At 40.2% G+C, this 21,247-nt stretch overlaps 1 protein-coding gene across 5 annotated transcripts in view; it reads right to left on the bottom strand.

Moving 5' to 3' along the window:
- TRPM7 (transient receptor potential cation channel subfamily M member 7) overlaps nucleotides 1-21,247 on the bottom strand; it is a 127,778-nt gene that overhangs the window by 88,029 nt on the left and 18,502 nt on the right. For all 5 annotated transcript variants that reach the window (XM_010339488.3, XM_039469174.2, XM_074393608.1 and 2 more), the window contains exons 2-3: nucleotides 13,485-13,564; nucleotides 5,989-6,027 (exon numbers count right to left, since the gene is read on the bottom strand). In XM_010339488.3, the coding sequence (XP_010337790.1) occupies nucleotides 5,989-6,027; nucleotides 13,485-13,564 (119 nt within the window). The remainder of the gene's footprint in view (nucleotides 1-5,988; nucleotides 6,028-13,484; nucleotides 13,565-21,247) is intronic.

The raw sequence follows: 21,247 nt of genomic DNA, 5'->3' as shown, positions 1-21,247 counted from the left end.
CTACCTAAAAAAACTAAAATAAGAGCTAATTAAACTCAAAGTAAGCAGAAGAAAAGATATGATAAAGAGATTATGCCTACAATCCCAGCACTTCAGGAGGCTGAGGCAGGTAGATCACTTCGTCAGGAGTTTGAGACCAGCCTAGCCAACATGGTGAAACCCCATCTGTACTAAAGATACAAAAATCAGCCAAGTGTGGTGACAGGTGCCTGCAATTCCAGCTTCTGAGGAGGCTGAGGCATGGAAAATATCTTGAACCTGGGAGGCAGAGTTTGCAGTGAGCCGAGACTGTGCCACTGCACTGCAGCCTGGATGACACAGCGAGATTCCGCCTCAAAAAAATAAATAAATAAAAGGAGAGAAAACACAAACAAAAAGGATAAACAGTGGGAAAAATCAAGAAAACAAAAAGCTTGTCATTGAAAAGATCAATAAAATTGATAAACTAAAGTCAGAATAATGAGAAAAACTGAATAGAAAAAAAATAAATTAACATTTCCATTTGGACAATACAGCAAGGCCCTGTCTCAAAAGAAAAAAATCATTAACAGACCTTCCCACAAAGAAAATTCAAAGCCAGATGCCTTCACTGGTGAATTTCAACAAACATTTAGGAGAAAATATCAATTCTACACATATTCTTCAAAAAAAATCAGAAGTGGATACATTTCCCAATTTATTTCATAAGGTGAGACTCATCCTGGTTGAAAAAAAAAAAAAACAGAAACAAAACCAGTCTGTAATTCCAGCTACTTAGGAGGCTGAGGTGGGAAGACTGCTTGAGGCCAGGAGTTCTAGATCAGCTTGTGCAACAAAAGGAGACTCCCATCTCAAAAAAAAAAGGAAAAAAGAAAAAAGAAAAAGCATTGGCATTACAGGAAAAGACGAGGCTGGGCACAGTGGCTCATGCCTGTAATCCTAGCACTTTGAGCCGCCAAGGTGGAAGGATCACCTGAGCTCAGGAGTCAAGATCAGCCTGGCAAGATGGCAAAACCCCTTCTCTACAAAAAAATATAAACAATTAGCCAGGCATCGGGGCATGCATATGTGGTCACAGATATTTGGGAAGCTAAAGTGGAAAGATCATCTGAGCCTGGGAGGTCAAGTCTGCTGTGACTGTGCTACTGCATTCCAGTCTGGGCCACAGAGTAAGACCCCGTTTCCCCACTCCCTGCAAAAAAAAAAAAAAAAGAAAGAAACAGAGATGGTGGCTCACGCCTGCAATCCCAGCTCTTAAGGAGGCAGAAGTTGGCACATAGCCTGAGCCCAGAAGTTCAAGACCTGCCTTGGCAATATAGTGAGACCCCATTCTCCACAAAAAGGAAAACGAGAAAAGCACTGGACAAAACTGAACATCTATTCATTATAAACATTTCAGCAACCAGGAAAAGAGGAAATTTCCTCAACACAGGTAACATAATACTTATTAAATCTTATGAAGAGTACCACTGCATGCTAAGCCTGTGATTCATTCTAGCTAATCACGGAACCAAGGTGTGGTCTTGGAGACTCCTGACACAAATGTGAACAAAATGTATCAGATAACTGTTTCAGGCATTGAACAAGAAGAAACATGGGGCTGTAATCCTTGAAATGAAGAAAATACATGAGGTAAGCCCCCATGATTACACCAGCTTGGGGGCAATTTCTCAATCCTAGAGATGATACCTAGGCAAAAATGGTAGTCACTGAGCCAAGCAAGGAAGTAGAGAACAGAATTCTAGGCAGCTGAAACAGCTGGAGTTTGTAGAGTATCAAAGAAAAGGGAACTATACAGGTAAGAAGGAAAAAAAATCTCACATGGGGATTCACCATGGGTCTTTGGCCATGGTGTAATAAGGTGTATCTGTGAGAGATTCTGTGATGCCTAGTGGCAATCACTTGCTGTGTGTGGGTCTGAGAAATGGGTCATAAAGGTCTGGAAGACACAGCAGTTTTATTTCAGCATGCAAAGATGTCACTGAGCCTCTAGAAAACTCAGCTGAGACCAGAAAGAAGCTATACCTTAAGAGGAAGGTCTACAACCTAGGATTAAGTTCAAAACAGAAGTAGAACAACCCTAAAAGAAGAAAATCAAACCCGAATGGACAAAAGAATCTACCAATAATTAAATCAACTGTCAGAAAGAAACCAAACACTCCTTACAGAGTAATTATTTACTCCAGAACCCCTAGAATAGGTGATCTGTAACATATAATAAAAAATTAACTACATACATAAAAAAAAGATGAAGAAAAAAAGCAGTCACTAGAAACAGACCCTAAATGAGGCACACGTTAGAATCAGTAAAGAAAGACTTTAATGCAGGTGTTGTAAATATGTTGAAGGACATACAGGAATAGACAATCATAATGAGAGTGCACATGAGGCATCTCAGCAGTGAAATGGAAACTGTAACCAAGAATCAAATAGCAATCCTAGCACTGAAAAATGTAATGTTTGAAAGGAAAGTTCACTGGATGGACAAAACAGCATCCTGCAGAAATAAAGAGTGAAAGAAGTAAGAGTGAGTGAACCTGAAGATAGATCAATAGAAATTATCAATACACCAGATAAAGAAAAAAAAGTTAATTAAAAATAAAACTTTCCCAGCCAGGCGAAGTGGCTTACGCCTGTAATCCCAGCACTTTGGGAAGCTGAGTCAATTGAATCACAGAAGTTCGAGATCAGCCTGATCAACATGGTGAAATCCCATCTCTACTAATAATACAAAATGGTGGCAGGTTCCTGCAATCTCAACTACTTGGAAGGCTGAGGGAGGAGAATTGCTTAAACCTGAGAGGCAGAGGTTGCAGTAAACTGAGATTGCACCACTGCACTCCATCCTGGCCAACAGAGCAAGACTCCATCTCAAAGTTAAAAAAAAAAAGGCCGGGCGCGGTGGCTCACGCCTGTAATCCCAGCACTTTGGGAGGCCAAGGCGGGCGGATCACAAGGTCGAGAGATCGAGACCATCCTGGTCAACATGGTGAAACCCTGTCTCTACTAAAAATACAAAAAATTAGCTGGGCATGGTGGCGCATAACTGTCATCCCAGCTACTCAGGAGGCTGAGGCAGGAGAATTGCCTGAACCCAGGAGGCGGAGGTTGCGGTGAGCCAAGATCGCGCCATTGCACTCCAGCCTGGGTAACAAGAGCGAAACTCCGTCTCAAAAAAAAAAAAAAAAAAAAACTTCCAAATTAGGTTAAAAATCTGAATGTGCAAATATTTATGCAGAATATTAAACAGAGTAAGTATGAAGAGAATCACTCTTAGGCATATTATAGACATGCTGTTGAAAATGAAAGGTATAGGCCGGGCGCAGTGGATCAAGCCTGTAATCCCAGCACTTTGGGAGGCCGAGGCAGGTGGATCACGAGGTCGAGAGATCGAGACCATCCTGGTCAACATGGTGAAACCCCGTCTCTACTAAAAATACAAAAAATTAGCTGGGCATGGTAGCACGTGCCTGTAATCCCAGCTACTCAGGAGGCTGAGGCAGGGGAATTGCCTGAACCCAGGAGGCGGAGGTTGCGGTGAGCCGAGATCGCGCCATTGCACTCCAGCCTGGGTAACAAGAGCGAAACTCCGTCTCAAAAAAAAAAAATAAATAAAAAATAAAAAAGAAAAGAAAATGAAAGGTATAGAAAAAAAATCTTTAAAGTAGCTAGAGATAAAAAAAAAAAAAAGACCCATTCCACACAGGGAGACAACTACTGTAATGACAGCTACCTTCTCGTTAGACACAAAAGCTACAAGATAAAATAATGACATCTTTAAAGTGCCACAATGGACTGGGTGCAGTGGCTCATGTCTGTAATCCCAGCACTTTGGGAGGCCAAGGCAGGCAGGTCAGGAGGTCAGGAATTCAAGACCAGCCTGCCAGCATGGTGAAACCCCTTCTCTACTAAAAACGCAAAAATTAGCTGGGCGTGGTAGTGTGTGCTGGAAAGCAATGCGGCAGAAAAATCTGCTGGAAAAGCTGAGCAGAAGAATCGCTTGAACCTGGAAGGCAGAGGTTGCAAAGAGTGGAGACTGCACCACCGCACTCCAGCCTGGGGCAACAGGACAAGACTCCATCTCAAAAAAAAAAAAAACTACCGCCATGAAAAAACTCAATCCAGAAGTCTATATCCACTGATAACATACTACAAATATGAAAATAGAAGAAACATATTTTTAGTTAGACCAAACTAAGAAAATTCTTATTCAATATAGCTGTACTACAAGCAACACCAGATGGAACTTCACCATCTATAAGAAGAAATAATAAGACTGGAGTTGTGTCAGTATAGGGGCAAATATGAAAGACTGTCAGGTCTTTTAAGTTGATTTTTTTTTTTTTTTTTTTCTGAGACAGGGTCTTGCTCTGTTGCCCAGTCAGGAGTGCTGTGGTGTGATCAGGGCTTATTGCAGTCTCAAGTTCCTGAAAATGCCAAGATATTGTGTGTGTGTGTGTGTGTGTGTGTGTGTGTGTGTGTGTGTGTGTGTGGTGTGCGTGTTATCAGGGTTTATTGCAGTCTCAAGTTCCTGAGCATGCCAAGACAGTGTGTGTGTGTGTGTGTGTGTGTGTGTGTAAGAGCGTGATCAGGGTTTATTTTATTGCAGTCTCAAGTTCCTGAGCATGCCAAGATAGTGTGTGTGTCTGTGTGTTTTCTCACTATGTTACCTGGGATTGTCTCAAACTCGTGGGCTCAAACAATCCTCCTGCCTCAACCTCCCGAAGTGCTGGGATTACAGGTATGAGCCATTACATCCAACCTATCAGGTTTTTTGCTTGTCTTTTTATGAACTTCCTTGAAAAACTCCTCGATATATCTAAAATGAACTCATTCTGTGTACTTTTATTCCTAGTCTACCACCCAAAGACCTTCTCTTCTTCCTCTTTTACTTTCTTATCAGACCCTAATACATACTGCAATTTACTCAGTTGTCTAAGTAGGAAATGTAGTTACCATGCTCAAATATTCCCTTCTCTTCACATCCACCAAATCCTATTGCATCTATCTCAATAATCCCTTCAAATATGCCTACTTCTCTTCATTGTCAAAAACATCTTACTTCAGGTTCTCATCTTTTTGCCAGAATCACTCCAAAACCTTAGCAACTGGTCTATTTTCTTCCAATCCAATCTAAAAATGTAAAGTGCTCTTACAAAAAATAAAATCAGCCGGGCACAGTGGCTCCTGATTATAATCCTAACACTTTGGTAGGCGGAGGCAGGTGGATCACCTGAGGTCAGGAGTTCAAGACCAGCCTGGCCAACATAGCGAAACCCCATCTCTACTAAAAATACAAAAACTAGCTGGGCATGGTGGCAAGCACCTGTAATCCCAGCTACTAGGGAGGCTGAGGCAGAAGAATCATTTCAAGCCAGGAGGTAGAGTTTGCAGTGAGCCAAGATTGCACCACTGCACTTCAGCCTGGGTGACAGAGGAAGACTCCATCTCAAAAATAAAAAACATCTAGCGTGTTATTAATTGCCTATATAATATCCTTTTAACGTGAAAATCAAAAGTATGTGCAAGTATACAAAAAGCCTTGTAGAGTAACTGGAATTCTATTAACAATAAAAAATTGGGAAGAGGAGGAGGAGGAAAAAAATAATAATAATAATAAATAAATAAATAAATAAATGAGACAAAAAGCTCAAATGATCTGGTTCTTATTTTTCCAGGCTCAAATCTCTCAAATCTCCATCTGAACATCTTACATTCTGCAGTTTCCTGACAGAACCATGATTTCTTTCACTATCAGACCTTCCCGCACACTGCCTAAAATTCCTGTCCTTCAACTTTTGCCCAATGGACACAACTTTACAACTCTTCTTAGGTAGCTTCACCTGAGTTTCAAACAGTTTTTGTCTGACCCTTCACCTTCCAAGTCTAGGTAAAGTACCCATCAAATATAATAGCATGTGAATTTCATGCCATTGTATTCTAACTCGTATTTCTAATAGATTACATTTATTTTTCAAAATTTGTGCAGGCTAGTTATGTCAAACTTACCTGACAAGTTGCTGACAAATTTGACATCCTGGAAGGCATCTATTGAACACAAAACGGTAAATAAGTTATTTTAGGGGAAAAACATTCTGATTTTAAACTAAAGCATATAAAGTCCATAAAATACAAAGAAAAATTATATACTTAGCTTAATTTTAAAAAATTATATACTTAGTTTATACTTAATTTTTCAGTATATATCACAGATTAGACCATCATTTATAATTCAAACAACTATATTTTAACTGATATTTCAATATTTTAAATATTATTAGTTGTGACATAAAATCCAGAAACCATAAAACACTGCCTGATTTAACTGCATAGAAATACAACATTTATGTGGCAAAAATCTGCCAGTAATAAAGTCTAAAGACAAACAACAAAAAAATTGCACAGGGTTAGTTCCCTAATATATAAAGAGCTTCCTCAAATCAATTTTTTTTTAAGACAGAGTTTCTCTCTTGTCTTCCAGGCTGGGGTGCGATGGTGTGATCTAGGCTCACTGCAACCTCCGCCTCCCAGATTCAAGCAATTCCTCTGCCTCAGCCTCCTGAGCAGCTAGGATTACAGGCACCTGCCACCACACCTGGCTAATTTTTGTATTTTTAGTAGACAGGGTTTCGCCATGTTGGCCAGACTAGTCTCCTGACCTCAAGAGGTTGGCCCGCTTTGGCCTCCCAAAGCGCTGGGATTACAGGCATGAGTCACTGCACCCAGCTAATTTTGTATTTTTAGTGGAGACAGGTTTTTGCCATGTTGGTCAGGTTGGTCTTGAACTCCTGATCTCAGATGACCTGCCCACCTTGGCCTCTCAAAAGTGCTGGGATTAGAGGCATCCAGCAAATCAATTTTTAAGATTCTAAATTATAAAAGAAAACTAAATGAACCAACAGTTCATAACGAAAACATACACGAGAAGATTATTTGATTACAAAAGATTTTTAAAGCACATTTTAAGACCTTATCTTGGCCGGGTGCGGTGGTCCACACCTATAATCCCAACACTCTGGGAGGCGCAGATGAATTGCTTGAATCCAGGTAAGACTGGACTTAAGTCTTGAATTGTTTGAATCCAGGTAAGTCCAGTCCAGCCTGGGCAACATGGTGAAACTCCATCTCTACAAAACTACAAAAAATTAGCTGGGGGTAGTGGTGCAGGCCTACAGTTCTAGCTACTAGGGAGGCTGAGGTAGAAGAATGGCTTGAACATAGGAGGTCAAGGCTAAAGTGAGCCATGATCATGCCCCACTGCACTGCAGCCTGGGTGACAGAGTGAAAACTTGTCTCAAAAAAAAAAAAGACACTATCTTGGCGAGAATACAGAAAGAGGTAGTCTTGTATCGGTGGGTGACGGTATGTATTTATATAATCCCTATGGAAGGTCAGTTGGCAATATCCATCAAAATAAAAAAACGTTGACTCTCACACATTAATTCCAATTCTAAAAGTACAGGCTAAAACATATTTGTAGTAAACGTATAAAATGCAAACTGTATTAAGGTTACTGACTGCAGCATTTTTTTCCTAACAGCTAAAAGAAAAAGTGAAAACAGCTAAAATGTTCATCAACATGGGATTACTAAAACAAATTATAATTCAGACATAATTAGGACGAAACAATTAACAAACTAGTGATCGCCAAGATAAGTTACAGACGCAATAGGCTACACCGTATACTTTAAAGAGGGAGGGGGATAAACATCTGCTTGGAAATGCAAAGACTGTATCTAACTTTCTGGAAGGCATTCCAAGGAATGAATAGCATCGGGTTTTTATTAGCAAGGGGAACTAACTGATAGGTAAAGCAGCAGTAGCAGAAAGGAGACTTACTTATAGTATTTTAAGTTCTGAACCCAGTATGAATTACCTATTCACATAAAAATAAGAATTCAACTAGTATAGAAAGAAGTGACCAGCACACTGTGTTTACAAATTAATAACTCATATGAATGGTTAAAGGTGGGGATACTTAAAAACAACTTGGAATTTCTTTAACAATTTGAGTGCTTTTATTATTTCCATTGCAAAGTAGAATTAATAAACCCATAGGAAATAAACTCCTTAATGATAACACTATCTATTTTTTTAATAAAGCAAAACAATTTCTATGGGAGAAAATCAATGTTTTATTTTAGAACTGGCACACTGAACTAAGGAGGCTTAACTACTAATCCTATCTTTATGAACAGTCATGTGACTTGGGAAATGTCATTTATCCTCTCTGGCTGAGAAATGTGATATAACGTCGTAATAAAACATGTTTTTAATAAGTAGTAAGAAATCAGAATAAGTCATAGAACCTAATAATTGGAAGAGATGTTAAGGTTATCTATTTTAATGATCCAAAAAGAACTGATCAAAAATGTTTACAGAATTTATTTAAAAACTTGAGAGGCCGGGCGCGGTGGCTCAAGCCTGTAATCCTGCAGTCCCAGCTACTTGAGTGGTTGAGGCAGGAGAATCACTTTAACCCAGAAGGCAGACTTTGCCTGACTCAACCTCCCAAAATGCTAGAATCACAGGTATGAGCCACCACGCCCAGCCTAAAAATATATACATATATACTATTTTCTACTTATCACGTTTTACTGACGGTGATGGAAAACGTTACTCTAGTCATTACTCAATAAAGCAGACAATCTCATTCACAACTGGGTCATCATTTATAATGATTTAATACTTTTGAAAAGATTTTGGCATTGCATAACGTAAAGGTGGAAAATTTAAGTTAAAAAGGTTTTATTGCCGGGCTCGGTGGCTCAAGCCTGTAATCCCAGCACTTTGGGAGGCTGAGGCGGGTGGATCACAAGGTCAAGAGATCGAGACCATCCTGGTCAACATGGTGAAACCCCGTCTCTACTAAAAAATACAAAAAAATTAGCTGGGCATGGTGGCGTGTGCCTGTAATCCCCGCTACTCAGGAGGCTGAGGCAGGAGAATTGCCTGAACCCAGGAGGCGGAGGTTGCGGTGAGCCGAGATCGCGCCATTGCACTCCAGCCTGGGTAACAAGAGCGAAACTCCGTCTCAAAAAAAAAAAAAAAGGTTTTATCCACAAAGATCTTCATTGTGGCCTAATTTTAACTTAAAATAGCTAAAAATGGAAAACAATTCAATTGCTCAATAGTAGAACAGGTATATAAATTGTGGTATACACAGTAACAGAATATTAACTACCATTGCTGTTTTTTGTTTTTTGGTTTTTTTTTTTTGAGAAGGAGTTTTGCTCTTGTTACCCAGGCTCCATTGCTTTTTTTGAGACAAAGTTTCACTCTTGTTGTGCAGGCTGGAGTGCAGTGGCAATCTTAGTTCACTGCAACCTCCACTTTCCAATTTCACATGATTCTCCCACTTCAGCCTCCCAAGTAGCTGGGATTACAGGCACCCACCATCATGCCTGCTAATTTTTGTATTTTTGGTAGAGACAGGGTTTCACCATGTTGGCAAGGCTGCTCTCAAACTCCTGACCTCATGATCCACGCACCTCTGCCTCCCAAAGTGCTGAGATTACAGGCATGAGCCACTGTGCCTGGCCTATTAACTATCATTCTTATAAAATATCTGTGGTACAAAAAAAGCAGGTACAACACTTTGCATACAGGCTGAACGTAGCAATATTTTAAAACAAAAACAATACGCTGAGGAAAAATTAAAAATAAAGCCACCAGATGTTATTGACAGTCTTAATGTATTGAAACTCTAAGTATTGAGCCAACTTTCTGTTTCTCAGAAGTTTTTAAAATGTATCATGCACACTACACTTACAATGGAAACGTGTTTGTTGCGAGAGATCCATTCAAAATAAATTTTTTACTTTTTTTCCTTTTTTTCTCCTTTTTTTTTTTTTTTTTTTAAAGGAGAGGAAGAAAGAGAAAGAGGAAGAGGGAGAGAGGATGGGGGTATTGCTTTATTGCCCGGGCTAGAATGCAGTCTAAATATGGGCATGCCTATAATTGTCCTTAATAATGGAGACATGAAAGAAAATGAGGGAAGAGAATAGCAAACAAGGAGCCAACCAACATTTCTTTTAAACTTCTAAGTTGATATGATGTGGTACTGATAAGAGTGTATATTTTGTATATTTAAAATGGAGAGTTCTATAAATGTTAATTACATTTACTTGTTCCAGATCTGAGTTCAAGTCCTGAATATCGTTGTTAATTTTTTGTCTCATTGATCTGTCTAATATTAATGTTGAAGTCTCCCACTATTATTATGTGGGAGTCTAAGTCTCTTTATAAGTCTTGTATGTCTGCGTATTCTTGTATTGGGTGTGTATATATTTAGGATCTTTAGCTCTTCTTGTTGTTGCATTGATCCTTTTATCATTATATAATGTCCTTCTTTGTTTCTTTTGATCTTTGTTGCTTAATTGTAACTTCTGCTTTTTATTTATTTATTTTAGCTCTCTGTTTGGTTGGTAAATCTTTCTCCATCCCTTGTTTGGAGTCTTTGTGTATCCCTGAATGTGAGATGGATCTGGATGCAGCATACTGATGGGTTTTAGTTTTTTATTCAAATTGCCTGTCTTTGGATTGGGGGATTTAGTCAATTTAAATTTAGAATTAATAATAATATATGTGAGTTTAATACTGCCATTAGCTGGCTATTTTGTCCATTAGTTGATGTAAATTCTTCATTATATTGATGCTCTTTTTGATAATTTTTTTAGAAAGGCTGATACTGTTTGTTCCTTTCATATGTGTAGTGGTTCTTTCAGAAGCTCTTGTAAAGCGGGCCTGGTGGTGATGAAATCTCTGAGTGCTTGCTTATTCACAAAAAACTTTATTTTTCCTTCACTTGTGAAGCTTAGTTTGGCTGGATGTGAAATTCTGGGTTGAAAGTTCTTTTCTTTAAGGATGTTGAATACTGGCCCCCACTCTCTTCTGGCTTGTTGGGTTTCTGCTGAGAGATCTGCTGTAAGTCTGATAGGCTTCCCTTTGTGGGTAACCTGACCTTTCTCTTTGGCTGCCCTTAGTATTTTCTCCTTCATTTCAACCCTGGTGAATCTGACGATTATGTGCCTTGGAGTTGCTCTTCTTGAGGAATATCTCTGTGGTGTTCTCTGTATTACCTGGAGTTGAATATTATCCTGCCTTACTAGGCTGGGAAAATTTTCCTGAATAATGTCCTGAAGTGTATTTTCCAGCTTGGATTCATTCTCTTCATCACATTCAGGTACACCTATCAAGCGTAGATTAGGTCTTTTCACATAGTCCCCATATTTCTTGGAGACTTTGCTCGTTCCTTTTTATCCTTTTTTCTCTAATCTTGTCTTCTTGCTTTATTTCATTGAGTTGGTCTTCGACCTCTGATATCCTTTCTTCTGCTTGATCAATTCGGCTGTTAAAACTTGTGCATACTTCACGAAGTTCTCCTATTGTGTTTTTCAGCTCCATCAATTCACTTATATTCCTCTCTAAATTGTGTATTCTTGTTAACATTTCGTCGAATCTTTTTTCAAAGTTCTTAGTTGCTTTAGATTGGGTTAAAACAAGTTCTTTTAATTCACAGAAGTTTCTCATTATCCACATTTTGAAGCCTGCTTCTGTAATTGGAACACACTCGTTCTCCATCAAGCCTTGTTCCGTTGCTGATGAGGAACTGTGATCCCCCGCTGAGGGAGAGGCGTTCTGATCTTGGGCATTCTCAGCCTTTTTTGGCCGTTTTCCTCCCTTCGTTATAAATTTATCCATCTGTGGTCTTTGAATTCACCGTCTTTGTAATTAGGTTTCTGAGTGGACGTCCAACTTACTGATTCTCAGCGCCGAAATCTGAGCAACCCACTGCACCGACCAAATCAGCGGCGTTAAGATTGATGGTGCTTTTCCGACTCTGCACCAAGAACCGTCGCTCCAAGGCGCCGGCAAAACCGCCTCGCCGGTCACAAGAGTCGCGCTGGCGACCCGTGGGGCTCCTCCGCTGGGAATCTCCTGGTGCGTGAGCAACAAGAATTCATGTGAAGGTGTGGCGTCCTCTCATTCTTTGCGCTTTCAGTGGGAGCTACAATCCCGAGCTGTTAGTGATCAGCCATCTTGGATCTCTCTCCCTCCTTTTTTTTTTTTTTTTAAATAGAGACAGGGTTTCACCATGTTGCCCAGGGTGGTCTTAAACTCCTGAGCTCAGATAATCCGCCTGCCTCTGCCTCCCAAAGTGCTGGGATTACAGGTGTGAGCCACCACACTTGGCCTCAAAATCGGTTTTTTAAATGTTAAAGAGAAATTTAAAATTAAATTACACAAATTTACAGTTATGTAATTTAACAAAAGGTTTTGGAAATTCTATTCAACAAATATTTACTAAGTACCCACTATAAACAAGAATAGTGACATACTCTATAACGTAAAGAGATTTCAGTTAATTAAAATTGTCTATTAGCTATGTTTTTCTAAGTGTTATACATCTAATAGAAATAAAAGTTGCAGAGAAGGTAAGTGGATAGAGGACAAAGTGTGATGGGAGATGGAAAATGAAAGAAGATTCAAAAATCTTGCAAATACTTTTGTCAATTTATTTTCATGTTTTCTAAGTGCTCATGAAGAGGTCTATAGGTTAGGAAATAACTGTATCTTAGATTTCCTTCTTTAAGCTTTTTTCTATCTTTAGGCCTTAGAAAAAAGAAAAATTTGTCAGGTGCAGTGGCTCACACCTGTAATCCCAGCACTTCTGGAGGCCGAGGTGAGCAGATCGTCTGAGGTCAGGAGTTCAAGACCAGTCTGGCCATCAGGGTGAAACCCTGTCTCTACTAAAAATTCAACAACTCGCCAGGTGTGGTGGTGCACACCAGCTTGTAATCCCAGGTACTTGGGAGGCTGAAGCAGGGGAACCACTTGAATGCAGGAAATGGAGTAGCCTGGGTGACAGAGTAAGACTCTGTTTCAAAAAAAAATAATAATTTTAGCAAAAATGCTTCTTATTTCATGAGCTCAACTTTTTCTTTGGTTACTAACTTAATGTCCTTTACTTTTAATTTTTTTTCTATTATCAAAGCTGTTTTAAAGACTAAAGACCCATAGCCTCTGATAATAGATTTTTCAGTAATAATCTGTATCCGTATACTGGCAAACAAAAAGAATGACTATTAGGTTCATACTGCTTTCTTCAACATGAACCATAGTGTTGGATACTCAGTAGATGCCAATAGATAAACAAATGTAAATTCCCAATATCAGTGAATCTGTTAAACAAAAAAAAAAAAAAAGGTCTTAACACCCTAAACCTTTGTAAAACACTACACTATGATCTGAAGGAGTTTAGAGATGGAGAAACACTTCAAAGAGAGATTGTATGCTGTAAATGGCAATAAGGACTCCAAAATACGGAATTTCAATGCTGTTTCCTCCTCCCAATCCCTCCCAAATTAAATAATTAACAGTAACTACAAGAAGTAACTAACTACAAATAATTTATTTAGTGGTTTTTGTTTCCAATAAAGAAGTAACAATATAATTTACACTAAAATTTCTAGAAGAACCCAGAAGTAAAAAGGTGTGCTTACCTGTGAGGGTCCTTGGAACTTGGTATAATATATACACATTCCCTCTTGGTCAAAGTGCTTTCTATCCAGGATTTCTGGGACTAAAACAAAATATTTTAAAGAACTGTTTACAAGTTAACCCACTAAACTAAGAAGGAAACAATTTAACAATAAATACATAAACACTTATATACTACATAATTTTTAATTTACTATTTACTACATTTAATTTATATTTACTATAGTCTTACTGAGGATGGTACCCCAAAACATCAGAAGAATTCCACTTAAATCTCAAGTGACTTAGATTATTAAATTAATAGTACTATGTAGATACTATTCCTTCAAACAGTCAAAGAGGAGGAAAGCCAAGTTTGAGATTCCCACTGTGAACCAAAAACCTTAAGAGGGGCTGGTATTGTTCTGGGATATGAGCCATTTAAAAGACAACTGGCAGGGCACAGTAGCTCACACCTGAAATCTCAACATTTTGGGAAACAAGGTGAGAGGACTGTTTTAGCCACAGATGTCAAGACTAGCCTGGACAACATGGTGAAACTCCATCTTTAAAAAATTAGCCAGGTGTGGTGGTGTGCTCCTGCAGTCCCAGCTACTTGGAAGCCTGAGGCAGGAGGAAGCCATAAGACCAGGAAGCTGAGGCTGCAGTGAGTCATGATCAGGCCACCACACTCCAGCCCTGAGTGAAAGAGTGAGAGACCCTGTCTCAAAAAACAAAACAAAAAAATTTGAAAAAAAGCCAGGCGCGGTGGCTCAAGCCTGTAATTCCAGCACTTTGGGAGGCTAAGGCAGGTGGATCACGAGGTCGAGAGATCGAGACCATCCTGGTCAACATGGTGAAACCTCGTCTCTACTAAAAATACAAAAAAAATTAGCTGGGCATGGTGGCGCGTGCCTGTAATCCCAGCTACTCAGGAGGCTGAGGCAGGAGAATTGCCTGAATCCAGGGGGCAGAGGTTGGAGTGAGCAGAGATCGCGCCATTGCAGTTCAGCCTGGGTAACAAGAGCGAAAACTCTGCCTCAAAAAAAAAAAAAAAAAAAAATTGAAAAAAAGACAATTAAAAGTGATAAATTTATAAAAAATAAACCCTAGCTATATTCCATTTCTAAGATAAATACCTAAAGCATAAACCCTAGCTATATTCCATTTCTAAGATAAATACCTAAAGCATACGGGCATGGAATGATTAATGATACAGAAATAAAAAGACATAAAGCAAATTCTACTTAGAAGAAAGACAGTATCAGAAAAATGGATGCTACACAGCAATAGGGAGAGAGAAGGTTATTACAAATGTTAAATCCACCAGATTGCTATGATAATCCTAAATATGATTAACCAAATAAAATAGTTTAAAAATACATAAAGGAAAAAATTAATAGCATTAGACAAATCTAGGCTCATAATAGACGATTAACACATTTCCCTCAATTACTAAGAAGTCAATCAAACAAAAACTGATAGCAGAAGCCCGGCATGGTAGCTCATGCCTGTAATCCCAGCACTCTATGAGGCAGAAGGATTGCATAAGTCCATGAGTTCAAGACCAGATGGATAACACAGCGAGACTCCATCTCTCAAAACAATTAAAAAGTCAGCCAGGTGCGATGGTATGTATCTGTAGCCCCAGCTACTCAGGGGGCTGACGTGAGAGGATCACTTGAGACTGAGAGGTAAAGGCTACAGTGAGCCAAGATCACACCACTGCAATCCAGCCTTGTTGACAGTGCCAAGCCCTTGTCTTAAAAATAAATAACTCATTAGCAGAAATATTTAGAAGATTTTAACAACATATTAACAAGATTCACTTAATAAATATATGCATTTTTCTCTATATTAGAAACAGAAAATCCATTCATTCTTCTCAAGCACACATGGGGCATTTACAAAAATTGATCATGGACCAGGCGTGGTGACTCACACCTGCAATACAAACAATTTGGGCACTGAAGCGAGTGTATCACCAGAGGCCAGGAGTTCAAGATCAGCCTGACCAACATGGTGAAACCCTGACTTTACTAAACATACAAAATTAGTTGGGTATGGTGGTGGACACCTGTAATCTCAGCTACTCAGGAGGCTGAGTCAGGAGAACTGCTTGAACCCGGTGGAGGTTGTAGTGAGCCAAGATCACACCATTGCACTCCAACCTGGGCAACAAGAGTGAAATTTTGTCTCGAAAAAAAAAAAAAAAAAATTGATTACATGCTTGACCATAAGATTCGGCAAATTTCACACACTGTGTATCTTTCAGATCATACTCCCTGATCACAATGCAATTAATATAAATAAAATTTTTAAACCACCAATACTCAATACTTTATATAATACTTTTTGAGAAGCAATACTTTTTTGAGGAGAAAAAAAAAAAAAAGAAATTCATAATAAGAAATTTTTAATTCTAGGCTTGGCCCAGTGGCTCACGCCTGTAATCCTAGCACTTTGGGAGGCCAAGGCGAATGGATCACGAGGTCAAGAGATTGAGATCGGCCGGGCGTGGTGGCTCACACCTGTAATCCAAGCACTTTGGAGGCCAAGGCCAGTGGAACACCTGAGGTCAGGGGTTCAAGACCAGCCTGACCAACATGGTGAAACCTCGTCTTTATAATAAATAAATAAATAAGAGATTGAGATCATCCTGACCAACATGGTGAAACCCTGTCTCTACTAAAAATACAAAAATTAGCAGGGTTTGGTGGCACATGCCTGTAGTCCTAGCTATTCAGGAGGCTGAGGCAGGAGAATCCCTTGAACCCAGGAGGCGGAGGTTGCAGTGAGCTGAGATCACGCCACTGCACTCCGGCCTGGTGACAGACCAAGACTCTGTCTTAAAAAAAAAGAAATTTTAAATTCTTAGAAGTGAATAATAATAAAACTTCCATGCATTTGAAAACCTCAGCCGGGCGCGGTGGCTCAAGCCTGTAATCCCAGCACTTTGGGAGGCCAAGGCGGGTGGATCATGAGGTCAAGAGATAGAGACCATCCTGGTCAACATGGTGAAACCCCATCTCTACTAAAAAAAAAAAAAAAAAAATACAAAAAATTAGCTGGGCATCGTGGCGCATGCCTGAAATCCCAGCCACTCAGGAGGCTGAGGCAGGAGAATTGCCTGAACCCAGGAGGCGGAGGTTGCGGTGAGCCGAGATCGCGCCATTGCACTCCAGCCTGGGTAACAAGAGCGAAACTCCGTCTCAAAAAAAAAAAAAAGAAAAAAAGAAAAGAAAAGAAAACCTCTACAATGCGGTCTAACAGTACATGTATAGAAAAACGCATAGGCTTAAGTGATTAATTTGAAAATAAAGGCTGGGTCAGGCGTGGTGGCTCACACCTGTAATCCCAGCACTTTGGGAGGCTGAGGTGGGCAGATCACTTGAGGTCAGGAGTTTAAAAAAAGCCTGACCAAAATGGTGAAACCCCATCACTACTAAAACACAAAAATTATCAGGGTATGGTGGCGGGTGCCTGTAATCCCAGCTACTTGGGAGGCTGAGGCAGAAGAATCACTTGAACCTGGAAAGCAGATGTTGCATTGAGCCCAGGTTGTACCTTTGCAATCCATCCTGGGCAACAGAGCAAGACTCCCTCTCAAAAAATAATTTTGAAAAAAGGCTTAAAATTATTGAGCTAACTGTCGAACTTTAAAAATACATTGAAGGAATCAAGTCAAAGGAAAGATAAAACTGAAGAAAAAAATCTGTAAAACAGATTTTAATAAAATAGCAAGACAAGCAAAAGTTGAAAGTTGTTTCCTACGTTAACAAAATCGGTAAACCTTTTTTTTTTTTTTTTGAGACGGCGTTTCGCTCGTTATCCAGGCTGGAGTGCAATGGCGCGATCTCGGCTCACCGCAACCTCCGTCTCCTGGGTTCAAGCAATTCTCCTGCCTCAGCCTCCCGAAGAGCTGGGACTACAGGCGTGCGCCACCATGCCCAGCTTATTTTTGTATTTTTATTAGAGATGGGGTTTCACCATGTTGACCAGGATGGTCTCTATCTCTTGACCTCGTGATCCACCCGTCTCAGCCTCCCAAAGTGCTGGGATTACAGGTGTGAGCCACCACGCCTGGCCTCAAAATTGGTAAACCTTTATCAAGACTCAAAAATAAGCCAGGCAGATCACCTGAGTCCAAGAGTTCAGACTAGCCTGGGCAACCTGGCAAAACCCCAACTCTACAAAAAAAAAACTAAGCAGGTGTGGTAGCATGTGCCTGTAGATCCAGCTGATCTTCAGGAGGCTGAAGTTGGATGATCATCTGAACCCAGGGAGTTTGAGGCTGCAGTAAGCTGTGATTATGCCACTGTATTCCAGCCTGGGTGACAGAATGAGTAAAGAAGGAAGAAGGGAGAAAGAAGAAGAAGAAAAGGAAGAGGTAGAGAAGTAGTAGAAGAAGAAGAGGAAGAAGCAGCAGCAGCAGCACCAGTAGCAGCAGTGGCGGCAGTGTCAGCACAAGTAACAGAGTGAAAAGATACAAGACAATTTAAAGACAAAAGAGAAAATAACCAGCTGTTCTTCCTGTGGAGTAGCCATTCTTTTGTTTATTTACTCTCCTAATAAACTTGCTTTCACTTTACTGTATGGATTTGCCTCAAATTCTGTCTTGGACAAGATCCAAGAACCCTCCCCTGGGGTATGGATTGGGACCCTTTCCTGTAATATCTTTCTGGCGAACCACAAAGGGATGATACTGAGGAGAATCCCAACCCAAAGGAAATAGAATGCAGCACCAACTGGCCGACTTTGGGGGTGGCTAATGGCAGTTACGGGGGACTACACAGCTCTCTGCACCTCTGAATCTGAGAAACATGCTCTTGGCCCCCAAGAAGCTGTGCTTGATTAGCAGGCCCTAGAAACTGAATGCTTTCCTTGCTCTGTTCCTCCAAGGGCTCTATCTTGAAGCCAGTAATCTAATTAAGAAACTGACAAATGAAATACCTTACAACTGATGGATCTCCTATCTATCTATTCGTGTGTGTGTGTGTGTGTGTGTGTGTGTGTGTGTGTGTGTGTGTGTCATGAAAGGGCTTTAATTCATTAAAAATAAGTGCTTTTCTATGTCGTAAAATGGGAGTCCCTTACTGTATTATCAAGGGGAAGGCAAGACTGGGACGTCTGGTCCACAGGAAGACCTGCACCACTGTCGCCTTCACACACGTGAACTCGGAAGACAAAGGTGCTTTGGCCAAGTTGGTGGAAGCTGTCCGCACAAACTATAATGATAGATATGATGAGATCCGACGTCACTGGGGAGGCAATGTCCTGGGTCCCAAGTCTGTGGCTCGCATCGCCAAGCTTGAAAAGGCAAAGGCGAAAGAACTGGCCACAAAACTGGGTTAAATTGTAAAATTTTCTTGTAAAAAATAATCAAAATTTTCCTTCAAAAAAAAATAATAAAAATAAAAATAAAAATAAAAATAAGTGCTTTTGGCTGGGCACAGTGGGTCACGCCTGTAATCCTAAGCACTGTGGGAGGCCAAGGTAGGTAGATCACTTAAGGCCAGGAGTTTGAGACCAGCCTGGCCAATGTGGTTAAACCCCATCTCTACTAAAAATACAAAAATTTAGCTGGGTGTGGTGGCTTACATCTGTAGTTCCAGCTATTAGAGAGGCTGAGGCAGAAGAATTGCTTGAACCTGGGAGGCATAGGTAGCAGTGAGCTGAGATTCTGCCACTGCACTCCAGCCTGGGCAACAGAGGGAGACTCTGTCCCCCATTAAAAAATAAAAATAAAATTGAATAAATGTGTCTATAAGGTTTTATTAAGAATTGGGTTTCACACATCAACAATGGACAAACCCAACAGTAAAATTTGGCTTATTTTATATAAAAATCATAGAGGATTTTTCTGTTTAAAAAAAAAATCGGCCGGGCGCGGTGGCTCAAGCCTGTAATCCCATCACTTTGGGAGGCCGAGGCGGGTGGATCACGAGGTCAAGAGATCGATACCATCCCGGTCAACATGGTGAAACCCCGTCTCTACTAAAAATACAAAAAAATTAGCTGGGCATGGTGGCACGTGCCTGTAATCCCAGCTACTCAGGAGGCTGAGACAGGAGAATTGCCTGAACCCAGGAGGCGGAGGTTGCCGTGAGCCGAGATGGCGCCATTGCACTCCAGCCTGGGTAACAAGAGCGAAACTCCGTCTCAAAAAAACAAACAAACAAACAAACAAAAAATAAATAAATAAATAAATAAAAATTAAAAAAAAAAAAAATCATACAGGAAGCATTGTCCAACATAAAATGGTATTTGGATTTCTTTGGCTGCATTTGTATAATTATGTTATTGCTATGTGTTTCAAAATTATGAAAAGCTCCTATAACTCTGATATGATTTAATGTACCTTATCAGTAATAATTATGATTACCATGTTAAATTTTTATGTGCCACAAAGGTAAACAAAATTCTTTGTCAATCTTGTCTTTGACTATGGCTGTCCTAATACTTTTTGTCATAAATATACAACTGTTGTCATGTTTTGATCCTCTTCAAAAGATGGTTTATAATCAGCTATGAGACTTTTCATAGGTGCTCTTAAATACAGGTTTCTGATAACTCTGGAGATTGTAACATTAGGAGAGGATAATCTTTCAGGACTCTCACAGAGACCTGGTATGTTCAGTGTATCAAACAGAACAGGAGTTAACTTCATGGACTGAACTAATGGAAGACTGAAGTAATCTTTTTTTTACTTTTTTGCTTAAAATGTTGTTGATCCTTTGTTTTTCAGATTCAAGGAAATTTTTGAGCTATTGACAGCTATTAACAATTGAGTAAAGGCCGGGAGTGGTGGCTCACGCCTGTTAATACCAGCACTTTGGGAGGCCGAGATGGGTGGATCACAAGGTCAAGAGATCGAGACCATCCTGGTCAACATGGTGAAACCCCGTCTCTACTAAAAATACAAAAAAATTAGCTGGGCATGGTGGCAAGTGCCTGTAATCTCAGCTACTCAGGAGGCTGAGGCAGGAGAATTGCTTGAACCCAGGAGGCGGAGGCTGCGGTGAGCCGAGATCGTGCCATTGCACTCCAGCCTGGGTAACAAGAGCGAAACTCCGTCTCAAAAAAAAAAAAATTGAGTAAAGTATACTCCTGTGAACAAAATTTGGACCATATTTGTTTCTCTTTATCTGATTTCTCCAAAATTTGGATACTATTTGTGAGTATTCTTAACTTATGGCAATAGATTGGGCTTTTGTTGTTGTTTTGAGACAGTTTTGCTCTGTTGCCCAGGCTGAAGTACAGTGGCACAATCTCAACTCACTGCTACAATCTCAACTCACTGCTACCTCCACCTGACTCCTAGGTTCAAGCACTTCTCCTCCCTCAACCTCCCAAGTAGCTGGGGTTACAGGTGCCCACCACCACACCAAGCTAATTTTTGTACTTTTAGTAGAGACGGGCTTTCACTATGTTGGCCAGGCTAGTCTCAAACTCCTGACCTCAAATGATCTGCCCACTTCGGCCTCCCAAAGTGCTGGGATTAGAAGCATGAGCCACCATGCCTGGCCTACAAAAGATATTTGTGTAAGCACAGCAAGAATCTGTCTGTTTTCTTTTGCAACAGAACACGAATGGAGAAACTGGTTATTTTATCAAGGCTTTCACTGAAATGGTATGCTTTCCTTTAAGGAATCAAACTTGACTTGCAGAGCCAATTAAAAGCCACTTGGGAAAACTGGCCTCATACCTTCTCTACACAGTCCCTGTACAGGGTTCCTGACCTGTAGTTAAGTAAAGAATGTCACTTTCTGACAGGCCAGGAGCC

Source organism: Saimiri boliviensis, chromosome 2 (genome assembly GCF_048565385.1).
Source record: "Saimiri boliviensis isolate mSaiBol1 chromosome 2, mSaiBol1.pri, whole genome shotgun sequence".
Classification (NCBI taxonomy): Eukaryota; Metazoa; Chordata; class Mammalia; order Primates; family Cebidae; genus Saimiri; species Saimiri boliviensis.
The sequence above is the reverse complement of the archived record's forward strand: the minus strand, read 5'-3'. Positions and strand labels throughout refer to the sequence as shown.